The sequence below is a fragment of the Oncorhynchus clarkii genome, chromosome 6 (assembly GCF_045791955.1).
Source record: "Oncorhynchus clarkii lewisi isolate Uvic-CL-2024 chromosome 6, UVic_Ocla_1.0, whole genome shotgun sequence".
Taxonomy (NCBI): domain Eukaryota; kingdom Metazoa; phylum Chordata; class Actinopteri; order Salmoniformes; family Salmonidae; genus Oncorhynchus; species Oncorhynchus clarkii.
Genome location: NC_092152.1, coordinates 15,098,842 through 15,111,083, shown reverse-complemented (window position 1 = coordinate 15,111,083; position 12,242 = coordinate 15,098,842). Strand labels below are relative to the sequence as shown.

Here is a 12,242-nt window from a genome sequence, read left to right as displayed (position 1 = left end):
TGGTCATTACATTGGCAGGTGAATTGTCTACATGGTATATAGTCCCACCTGTCCATGGCTTGCACAATGTTGTAGACATGCTCATTAACTACTTTGTAGCTTACTTTTTTGCATATCTAAATAATGGAAAATGAAAATATTTAATTGTGTAGGCCTAAATACATAAACCACGAGGAATCACAGTTGAAACGAGAATTTGTACCAACCCTGCAACACTTTATTTACATGACTAATTGTGTAACATACTAGTCATTGGAACACCACGTGTGTATTCATTAGTCGCACACTATAGCACAACTTTTGGACCATAGCGAAAGGTTTTGCAATGAAAACTCCTATTGGACAAATTCCAGTAAGTCCCTCCCTGTTTGGATCCTAGTGAATACCCCCCTGGGAACTTTGATTATTGTCTTGTCGACTCATGACCAGGACCTTAAATTATTTAATCAAGGACATGTCTTTTTAATATCAATAATAACTAGGTGAAGAAGGCTAGTGTGCAGTGTGTTATTTAAAAGAGATTGAATTACAACAAACATTCCAAATCCGATTCAAATAAACACTTCTGGAGCTAACAAGTTTCAATTCCAAGAAATCATGACCAAATTCCCCTCTGCATTTTACTGTAGAACACATTTGATTTATGTGTGGTTTCGATTCAAAATTCTTGCATTAATGGTACATTAGGAGTGTCTAAGAGGCAGGCGTTGGGGAGATCATAAAACATGGTTTAAATGCAATCATGTCAAGATGTCTTCGAGGTATAGTCGGAGGGAGGGGGCATATTGTGAAAACTTGTGACGTGAGGAAATGACCACAAACATGTCTAACGTCAGAGAAAAAGAGAGCACATCATTGCCAGTAACCTTAAATGTAGAAAGTTTAGTAATGTCCAATTGTTAATCTTCTCCTTCCCTGCCTACATGATTGTAAACTGTCGGAAAACTGTCACTGTTCGCTGAGAACTCTACTATAAATAATATGACTGTGTTGTACCGAACTTTTGATAACTAGCTAGTATCGTTCACTATTTTTCCTCCATTCAAATGTAGCTCATTTGATATTGACCACACCTTCAGGAAGTAATCAAGCAACTTCTCAATCAACTTTGCACGCATTAATTATGAATAAAAAGATTTTTCGATATACATCGCATGTAACCTGCATGACGCAAGAGAAACAAATCTTACATGAAACTTGCCTCTTATGAATGAGTTCATCTCAGAGTAATACCTTGACTTCCGCGTTTCAGAAGTAGGTTAGGTATTGTCACTGTCTCTAGCGTTTAAATTGTACACCACTGAAATAAATGATGCACTGACTGCATGTGTTTTCGACACTAAAGAAAACAACTGAAATAGCTAGCGAATAGTTTGCGCTAGCTAGTGCCCCATACTTTAAATTCTGCACTTCAGAGAATCAACGCATGTTTTGAAAGCAAAGATATTTGAAGTTTGATAACTTAGCCCATAAAAATGTCCAGTAAATTGTAAGCCAATCAGGGAAGGGCTTGTGTGAGTGCGTAATGACGCACTAGTAACTAGGTCATTTCAAAGGACGAAGAGGAAGTGTGATGTGGCTTTGAGAAATTTAGCTACAAAAATGGTAAGAGTGAGAGTTGTTCAACTTTTCAATATCAATTCGTGACAATGGTTGATATAGGTTTTAGTATATAGTATCCAATTACCTCTATATGACATGAGTAGCTGGCAAATGTTTCTGCAGACAGTATGTGTAGCTGGCTTACTTGTTAGCAAACAGTACTGCAACGTTAGCTAGCTTTGCCAACAAGGGCAATAAATCACGACAAAACATCTCGATCTGTGTTGTCTCAGTTTCTCCTATCATACTGACCTAGCCCTTTCATTTGATAGCCGTATTTGTTAATGTCGATTGCATATCCACATGGTAGATGCCAATCAGTTCGCAAACTCGACGAAATTGTGCCACGTATGTCTGGCGCTTTAAAGACAACCGGGTTTGCGAACTCAAAAATAGGTCAAATGATGACGTCAGTGATCTTCGGGTTGGAAAGTGGGGACTCCAGAAAGAGGCCCGAGTTTTCGAAATGTAATTCCGAGTTGGATGACCGTTCAAAACGATTTTTCCCATTCGGAACTCGTTTTTTCCGAGTTCCCAGTTGTTTTCTAACGAGGCATTAGCCTTTCCGTTCCGGGCCACCAATGTGCCTTTGTGTTTTATACCGCATTCACGCGCTAGTCAGAACTTGAACATTTCCGACTTTCTAACTGGTTCTAATACACGAGCAGCGTTCAACGAATCAGCAAGTCGAACACTTCCGTGTTTCCCAGTTCCGACTAGAATGTGAAGGCGGCATTATGCGCCGTTTACATCGTGACCTATTTCATTACGCCTTACATCATCTTCACTGAGTCCTTGCCTGTGTTTTGCGTTACGCCTTACATCATCTTCACTGAGTCTTTGCCTGGTGGCGGAGCCTTTGTAACGCAAAATATGGAGGAGAGCCTGTCTCATCAGCTAGCGAAATATGGGATGGGTATGATTTGTGGCACGTTTCAACAGGCATCTGTGTCAAAAACTTCGTAAAGTACAAGGCTGCCAACAAACAACGCATACAAAGTAACATGATCAATCCACCTAGCGAACTAGCTGCCGAATAGGCATCCATTTATTCTTAGTTTGTCGATAGGCTACCAGAGTGAGCACAGGCATTTTTCGAGAATAAACATTGTTAGTAAAACACGTAATTAAATGGCCCACTCCCTACCCCGGTATCTTATTCTGCCTCTATACAACTTTGTGTGCGTTGTTTGTTGGCAACCTTGTTATTTACAACGTTTTTGGAACGGAATCCTGTTGGAATGTTCCATAAATTATACCCACCGCAAAATATGACTTTTTCGTTCAAGACAGGATACATATTGTTTCGGGTGATAATATAAAATGTTTTGTATAGTTATTTTTTTCTCAACTTGTTTCTTTAACTTAATTTATAAACCGGGTGGTTTGATCCCTGGATGCTGAACATATGACAAAACGATACTGTTTACTGTTCTAATTACAGTTGTAACTAGTTTATAATCACAATAAGGCGCCTCTGGGATTTGTGGTATATGGCCGTATACCACAGCCCTAAGCCGTGGTATATTGGCCACATACCACATCCCCCTGGGCCTTAATGTTTAAATATAGCAAGTCAAGCTAGCTTGTACTGCAGCGCAGCTAGCTGGCTAAAAGGTAGGCTAGATTGAAGATTCCATTGTAGCTAGCAACCCACCCCCCACCTTATAATTATCATCAAAAACGTCATTACCATCGCATTAAACTTAAACGGGAAGCAACAGTCATATAATATAATTGTCTTAATAGCCAATGTGTATTATTTAACATTACTATTAAAATGGTACTTATTTATAGGAAGGGTTAATTGTTTACAAGTTGCTAGCTATCCCATAAAGCCATCACTGAAAACCACATATTTTCATCTTCTGTGGTTTGGTAACTTCCTGTTCTTCAACAGAGTCTGGCTGGACTGAAGATGATACAAAGTTTGGAAAGTTTCAAAGTATGCGGCCTCAGTCTCGCAATGGACCCTTCCATTTTCACTCAGTTGTGGATGTCTCATTGAAATGCATGACATCCGGCGCAACATAACTGAGTGCTTATGGGTAATGGGAACGAGGCTTGACATGCTGAATACACCGGCCATGCGCGCCATCATGCGCAGACACAATCGTGACGTGCAGGTTAAAATACCAAATTCAACTATGAATCAATTATATTAATTTATGGGCAGGTCGAAACACACATTCAACATTAATTGACATTTAGCTAGCTAGCTGTTGCTTGCCTGTTTGTCCAGGGAGATTAACGTTTGGTTATTTTACCTGATATGCATATGGTCCTCCTTTTAGTTGGTTATTTGTAGAATTTTGACCTGGAGTCATACAAATCATGAGTTTCTCTAGTCCAATGCTTAATCCACAAATGTATTATATTATTTTTATTGTTTAATTCACTTCCCTTTGACCTGCACTGTTGACGCTTGCATAAGAATTACATTGTACCCTACAATAACATCTGCAACCCTATGCATGTGACTCATAAATTCTGCAAATCTATAAAAGAAAAGCTTTTTAGTTATCTTTTAATCTCTTCTCATTTGTCTTTCAAGCACCCACGTGGGTTTATCTTCTTGAAATCCAGTAAGGAGGGGACCTGTGGAGTGTCTCAAATAGAACCAAGTTGTATTCTAGCGATGGCTACGCAAAATGCTCATTCACACGCGCGAGCGGTGTGGGGGAAATTATTGAATAATATGTATGTGTTAAAAATACATATGCAGCACACGCCACATGTACGATGAGGTTTGCACGTTATGTTGTCTACAGGAGGATGCCCAACTGCTGAACGTTTTTGAGAAGGTCCTCCGCAAAAGCAGCCACTAGCTAATGTTACAGGCTTGGGCTAGGTTTAGAGCCTTTATACCAGATCAAACTTGATTTCAAATATTGTATGCCCAATTGTTGGGATGCTAAGAATTTGTTTTATATGTTAATTTTATTAATTTAAATACCTATTTTCTTGTTGAAAATTTTAGTCTGATGCATTTCTTTCATTTGTCACTCTCTCCTCTTGCAGTCTGCCATTTTTAACTTCCAGAGTCTTCTGACTGTGATTCTTCTGCTCATCTGTACATGTGCCTACATCAGAGCTTTAGCCCCCAGCCTGCTAGACAAGAACAAGTCAGGGTAGGTACCATTTGAGTTCAGTTTATACAATTATGGGCAACTCGGGGTGTTAGCCCATGTTACAGACCGCAATGAACAAGGTCTATGAGTATATCACAAGCAACCCGTGCAACTTAATTCCCGATCTGTGATTGTACTGTTTGTGCCAAGTTTTCCACGTCAGAAGGTCCTTAATTGGTAGAAAATTCTGATTTTAAAAAGGCATTATTTACAGTGCCCAATAAATAATTAAATCCAATTGTTAGATGGTACCAGAGCCTAAAATGTACTTTTTGGACCACCAGCCACTGTGGCAGGTATATATTTTTTTTGAATCTTAAAGCCACTCAGATTTTTTCCCCAGACAAAATATATTTTTGCCATGCATATATAAAAGAAGAAACTAAAAGCAGATGACCATGCTTTGTAATGTTTCTAAAACAAGACATTTCTTAGTAAAGATACGAGCCTACCAGACGAGCTAAATTACTTCTATGCTCGCTTCGAGGCAAGCAACACTGAAGCATACATGAGAGCATCAGACGTTCCGGATGACTTTGTAATCACTCTCTCCGTAACCGATGTAAGACCTTTAAACAGGCCAACATTCACACGCATTACCAGGACGTGTACTCGGAGCATGCGCTGACTAGGGCGTCTCTTTGCTGTCAGTGGAAGCAGAAGACTCAAACTAGCATTGAAAAACAACCAAGCTGGGCCTCCCGGGTGGCGCAGTGGTTAAGGGCGCTGGTGGCAGCGCCAGCTGTGCCACCAGAGACTCTGGGTTCGCGCCCAGGCTCTGTCGCGACCGGGAGGTCCGTGGGGCCACACGCAATTGGCCCAGCGTCGTCTGGGTTAGGGAGGGCTTGGCCGGTAGGGATATCCTTGACTCATCGCGCACCAGCGACTCCTGTGGCGGGCCGTGCGCATTGCACGCTATCCAAGGTTGCACGGTGTTTCCTCCGACACATTTGTGCGGCTGGCTTGGATGCGCGCTGTGTTAAGAAGCAGTGCGGCTTGGTTGGGTTGTGCATCGGAGGACGCATGACTTTCAACCTTCGTCTCTCCCAAGCCCGTACGGGAGTTGTAGCGATGAGACCAGATAGTAGCTACTAAACAATTGGATACTACGAAATTGGGGAGAAAAAGGGGGACAATTCGGGGGGGAAAAGCAACCAAGCTTGTGAGCAAAACAATGTGAGCAAAGAAACACGAGGACAAAGTCTAATTTCGTAGACTTGCGCATAAATTAGACACATTTTTATGCCCGTGCGCAGCACTTCACTGCATTTTTCTGTTAGCATCTAACAACTGGATTTAATACTTTATTGTGCACTGCTCAGTGATGCCAATTTAACAACAGCCTATACATTCTAATGTGGGACGCTTCTCCAATGTTATGCCCGAAGACGGAATGTTACTGCACTGGGCTACCAGATATAATGCAGTTATAAGGACAAACCATAAAGTTCAACTAGAAGAACAATACTTTTTCTATTTTACTAGATAGCCTTGTTTGTTAGCCTTGTTTGTTAGCTATTGACAGTGACACATTAATACTTGTGTTAAACTATTTTTGCTTTATTTCTCAACAAATAAACAACTTGTCAGAGAATGTTAGACCAGCCTATTCTCCTCTCCATTGGGTCATTATTTTTCTTGGGAGAACACAGTCCATGATTCACTATAATGAGGCTGAGGTAATCTAGTTTCACACAGCTAGAGCTAGGAGGGACGCAGTAAGTATTTTGCGCAAGAATGATTTGTTCTTGAGTGTTTTTGGTTGTGATGTGCCACAGCAAATGTTTCATCATGGGTCCAATGCGTGTTGCGATTGATTGAATCTCTGAGGCTAGCATCACTGCTACATCGACCAATATTCTTATCTCTATGAAAAGGATGTGTTGTTGTTGACAATCTAAAACAACACTTGTTTCCTGTACTACACTCTTTCAGTGGCAAAATAAAACAATCACTGGAAAACATTCTGTTTGCCCCAAAAACATTTACTTCAGATACATGAGCTAATTTATTTCATAGTGCAAGAGTTTAGAATGGAAAGCCTGCTCTGGTCATTGAGGGATTGGGTTGGAGAGGTGAGGTTGGCCAACTAGCACACACACAGGAGCATAATCTGTCTTACCACACACACACCTAAATATTCAATCTGTGGATGAAAATGCAGTCTTAGAAAAGACAGTTACGGAATTCAAATCACATTGTATTAGTCACATGCGCCGAATACAACTGGTGTAGACCTTACAGTGAAATGCTTATTAAAAAATATGGATAAGAATAAGAGAAAAGTAACAAGTAATTAAAGAGGAGCAGTAAAGAATTACAATATATACAGGGGGGTGCCTCCAGTACAGAGTCAATGTGAGAGGGGCACCGGTTAGTTGAGGTAGTATGTACATGTAGGTAGAGTTAATTAAAGTGACTATGCACAGATGACAACCGAGAGTAGCAGTGGTGGTGGGGAGGAGGAGGGGGGGGGTGCAAATGTGAATAGTCTGGGTAGCTATTTGACTAGATGTTCAGCAGTCTTATGACTTGGGGGGGGGGGGGGGGGAGCTGTTTCGAAGCCTCATGGACCTAGACTTGGTGCTCCGGTACAGCTTGCCGTGTGGTAGCAGAGAGAACAGTCTCTTACTAGGGTGGCTGGAGTCTTTGACAATTTTCATGGCCTTCCTCTGACACCGCCTGGTAGAGGTCCTGGATGGTAGGAAGACTAGCCCCAGTGATGTACTGGAACATTCGCACTACCCTCTGTAGTGCCTTGCGGTCGGAGGCCGAGCAGTTGCCATACCAGGCAGTGATGCAACCAGTCAGGATGTTCTCGATGATGCAGCTGTAGAACCTTTTGAGGATCTGAGGACCTATGCCAAATCTTTTCTCCTGAGGGGGAATTGGTTTTACAGGGCCTTCAGAAAGTATTCACACTCCTTGACTTTTTCCACATTTGGTTGTACAGCCTGAATTTAAAATGAATTAAATTGAGATGTTTTGTCACTGGCCTACCTACACACAATACCCCATAATGTCAAAGTGGAATTATGTTTTTTAATCAACGGAAAAGCTGAAATGTCTTTGAGTCATTAAGTATTCAACCCCTTTGTTATGACAAGCCTAAAAGAAGTTAATGAGTGAAAATGTGATTTGCTTAACAAGTCACATAAGTTGCATGGATTCACTCTGTGTGCAATAATAGTGTTTAACATGATTTTTGAATGACTACCTCATCTCTATACCCCACACATACACTTATCTGTAAAGTCCCTCAATCAAGCGGTGAATTTCAAACATAGATTCAACCACAAAGACCAGGGAGCTTTTCCAATGACTCGCAAAGAAGGGCACCTATTGGTAGATGGTAAAAAAAACATTGAATATCCCTTTGAGCATGGTGAAGTTATTAATTACACTTGTTCATGGTGTATCAATACACCCAGTCACGCAAAGATACAGGCGTCCTTCCTAACTCCATTGCCGGATTTCACCATGAGGCCAATATTGACTTTAAAAGTATATTGACTTTAAAAGTTTAATGGCTGTGATAGGTGAAAACTGAGAATAGATCAACTGCATTGTAGTTACTTAAGGATCAACAACATTGTAGTCACAATACTAACCAATTTGATAAAGTGAAAAGAAGGAAACCTGTCCAGAACAAATATTCCAAAACATGCATCCTGTTCGCAACATGGCACTAAAGTAATACTGCAAAAAATGTGGTAAAGCAATTCACTTTTTGTCCTGAAAACAAAGTGTTATGTCTGGGGCAAATCCAATACAACACATTACTGAGTACCACTCTCCATATTTTCAAGCATAGTGGTGGCTTCATCATGTTATGGGTATGCTTGTATTTGTTAGACTGGGGTGTTTTTCAGGAGAAAAAAATGTATTCACCTTTCAGCAGGACAATAACCTAAAACACAAGGCCAAATCTACGCTGGAGTTGCTTACCAAGAAGACAGTGAATGTTCCTTAGTGTTGACTTAAATCTACTTAAATGTCTTTGGCAAGAAAATGGTTGTCTAGCAATGATCAACAACCAATTTGACAGAGCTTGAATAATTTTGAAAAGAATGTGAAATGTTGCACAATCCAGGTGTGGAAAGCTCTTAGAGACTTACCCAAAGAGACTCACAGCTGTACTCAGCTTCTACAAAGTTTTGACTCAGAGGTGTGAATACTTATGTAAATTATATATCTGTATTTCACATTCAATAAATGTGCAAAAACTTCTACAAACATGTTTTCACTTGGTCATTAAAGGGTATTGTGTGTAGATGATTAAAACATATATATTTTGATTTCAGGCTGTAACACAACAAAATGTGGAAAACTTTCTGAAGGCACTGTAGGTGTCTAGTCCTGCTGCGTAGAATTCATATCATGGAGCTTCTTCAGATAGGAGGCGCCATTGCCTCCTCTTCTACCACCACGATAAGAGCCCGTACATGGGCACGGATGTGAACTGGCTGGCCCGTCTGTCTCCTCTGTGCTAATGCTCAATGTCCAGTGTCTCTCCTGTGTTATCACACACAGTGGAGCTGTGAAAGAGGCCTTCCTGGTTGCCACCTCATGGCTCAGTAGCTCATCTTCAACCCCTGGCTATAGGCCCCCTACAGCAGCAGGGATGTGATAGGACTTGGCCACTATCTTCAGACTCAAGTATTTCTGTCTTTCCTTTTGATGTGGCTTAGGGGAAAGGCACGAGGAGGGATTGTGTAGGGTTTTTATTGAGCTGTTAAATTAAATATATGTTGTTCCCTTTCAGAATTTTGGGAATATTCTGGAAGTGTGCCAGAATAGGTAAGCTATGTACAGCCTTTTTTTCTTAATTGTTTAGCTGATTGCTAATATGTCGATTTGTTATATGAGTATTTGTGACCGAACACAGTCTTATAACTCTTTCTTTTTCTCTTGCTCTCTTTTTTTTAGGTGAACGTAAGAGTCCCTGGGTGGCTTTTTGCTGTGTCTTGATGGCTTTCAGTATCCTGTTTGTACAGTAGCACACCAGACGAGGAGGGGAGAAGAGGAACAAGAAAGGAGAAGAAGCATCAAATGGACTGTACGATCCACACAACGCACAGCAGAACCTGGATAGAGAGAAAGGGGAAACCCATCTCCACCATAGTAATGGATAGAGCGAGGGGTCTGTGTATGAGGCTGGGGTTGTCAGTGGTTGTCCCCTCGCCCATAAGGAGTGTGTGAAATTCACCAGGGACTCTTGTCGGTGTGTGTAATGTTTACTCCATTCATGGGGGGGGGGGGGGGGGCAGGCAGGCAATGTCTCCTCCACTATTCAGTCAAATGCTTTAATGACTCAGTTTCACCCTCTCTTTGTTCATGGGATCAAAACATTGTTTCCTCTCTTGTGCTAGAGGTTGGTCATAGAATTTCAAACATATCGTGAAAGACAGTGGTTTGTATTTTGCCTTGATTGGGCACTAAACTAACTTAACTGTGTTTTTGTAATTGAGAAGTGTCATTTTTTGAGGACATGTATGCTTTCTCCATAAAAATGATATTACGATCGGGGAACACCTGTTTCATGGGGAATTTTATATTTGTTAATTGAACTGCAACGTGGAAAGTTTATAATGCATTTACAACACAAGCTCATAGTCTTATCATATCTCCTTTATATTATTGAGAGGTTATTGTTGGAAGTCAATGTGATCAAAATAACAGGACACCCAGCAGTCATAAGGCTGATTGTCTTAACTACATGTCAGTTTCACAGAGCAGTGTATTTTTCGTGATGTAATGGGTCTATTTATTAAATAACCTTTTTCGAAACTGTTTGAGGCGCCCAGTTTGTTACATAGTCAAGTACTTTAAGATCCATGTATCTATGCATATTTCATATTTGGCATCTGTCAATCCTAGTTAACCCTTGGAATGCACTATGGTACAGTTGAAGTCTGACGTTTACATACACCTTAGCAAAATACATTTAAACTAAGTTTTTCACAATTCCTGACATTTAATCCTAGTAAAAATTCCCTGTCTTATGTCAGTTAGGATCACCACTTTATTTTAAGAATGTGAAATGTCAGAATAATAGTAGAGAATTATTTATTTTAGCTTTAATTTCTTTCATCACATTCCCAGTGGGTTAGAAGTTTACATAAATTAATATTTGGTAGCATTGCCTTTAAATTGTTTAACTTGGGTCAAACTTTTTGGGTAGCCTTCCACAAGCGTCCCACAATAAGTTGGGTGAATTTTGGCCCATTTCTCCTGACAGAGCTGGTGTAACGGAGTCAGGTTTGTAGGCCTCCTTGCTCGCACACGCTTTTTCAGTTCTGCCCACAAATTTTCTATAGGATTGAGGTCAGGTCTTTGTGATTTCCACTCCAATACCTTGACTTTGTTGTCCTTAAGCAATTTTGTCACAACTTTGGAAGTATGTTTGGGGTCATTGTCCATTTGGAAGACCCATTTGCGACCAAGCTTTAACTTCCTGACTGATGTCTTGAGATGTTGCTTCAATATACAGTGGTATTGAGTATTGAGTGAGCCACCAATTGTGCAAGTTCTCCCACTTAAGATGAGAGAGGCCTGTAATTTTCATCATAGGTACACTTCAACTATGACAGACAAAATGAGGAAAAAAAATCCAGAAAATCACATTGTAGGATTTTTAATGAATTTATTTGCAAATTATGGTGGAAAATAAGTATTTGGTCACATACAAACAAGCAAGATTTCTGGCTCTCACAGACCTGTAACTTCTTCTTTAAGAGGCTCCTCTGTCCTCCACTCGTTACCTGTATTAATGGCACCTGTTTGAACTTATATAACAAAGTATTGAGATAAACTTTTGTTATTGACCAAATACTTATTTTCCACCATAATTTGCAAATAAATTCATTAAAAATCCTACAATGTGATTTTCTGGATTTTTTTAATTTTCATTTTGTCTTTCATATTGAAGTGTACCTATGATGATGATGATTATTATTATTATAATTACAGGCTTCTCTCATCTTTTTAAGTGGGAGAACTTGCACAATTGGTGTCTGACTAAATACTCTTTTGCTCCACTGTATCCACATAATTTTCCTTTCTCATGATGCAATGTATTTTGTTAATTGCACCAGTCCCTCCTGTAGCAAAGCACCCCCACAACATGTTGCCACCCCGTGCTTCATGGTTGGGATGGTGTTCTTCGGCTTGCAAGCCTCTCCCTTTTTCCTCCAAACATAACGACGGTCATTATGGCCAAACAGTTCTATTTTTGTTTCGTCAGACCAGAGGACATTTCTCCAAAAAGTACAATCTTTGTCCCCATGTGCAGTTGCAAACCATAGTCTGGCTTTTTTTTATGGCGGTTTTGGAGCAGTGGCTTCTTCCTTGCTGAGCAGCCTTTCAGGTTATGCCGATATAGTACTCGTTTTACTGTGGATATAGACATTTTTGTACCAGTTTCCTCCAGCATCTTCACAGGGTTCTTTGCTGTTGTTCTGGGATCGATTTGCACTAAAGTACGTTCATCTCTAGGAGACAGAATGT

The 12,242-nt window shown here is 40.4% G+C and overlaps 1 protein-coding gene across 1 annotated transcript; it reads left to right on the top strand.

Annotated features, from left to right (window-relative positions):
• Positions 1-1,535: 1,535 nt before the first annotated feature.
• Positions 1,536-11,345, top strand: LOC139410655 (protein kish-A). The gene is made up of 4 exons (XM_071156017.1): positions 1,536-1,605; positions 4,624-4,733; positions 9,499-9,533; positions 9,663-11,345. Exons 1-4 carry the CDS (start codon positions 1,603-1,605, stop codon positions 9,731-9,733), a joined length of 219 nt encoding a protein of 72 aa, XP_071012118.1. The 5' UTR covers positions 1,536-1,602; the 3' UTR covers positions 9,734-11,345.
• The last annotated feature ends 897 nt before the right edge of the window (positions 11,346-12,242 follow it).

What these genes read in the sequence shown, in the direction of transcription:
- LOC139410655 (XM_071156017.1), top strand. An exon ending in CTAGACAAGAACAAGTCAGG is followed by an intron (nt 4,734 to 9,498) that starts GTAGGTACCATT and finishes GTTCCCTTTCAG; the next exon opens with AATTTTGGGAATATTCTGGA. An exon ending in CTGGAAGTGTGCCAGAATAG is followed by an intron (nt 9,534 to 9,662) that starts GTAAGCTATGTA and finishes TCTTTTTTTTAG; the next exon opens with GTGAACGTAAGAGTCCCTGG.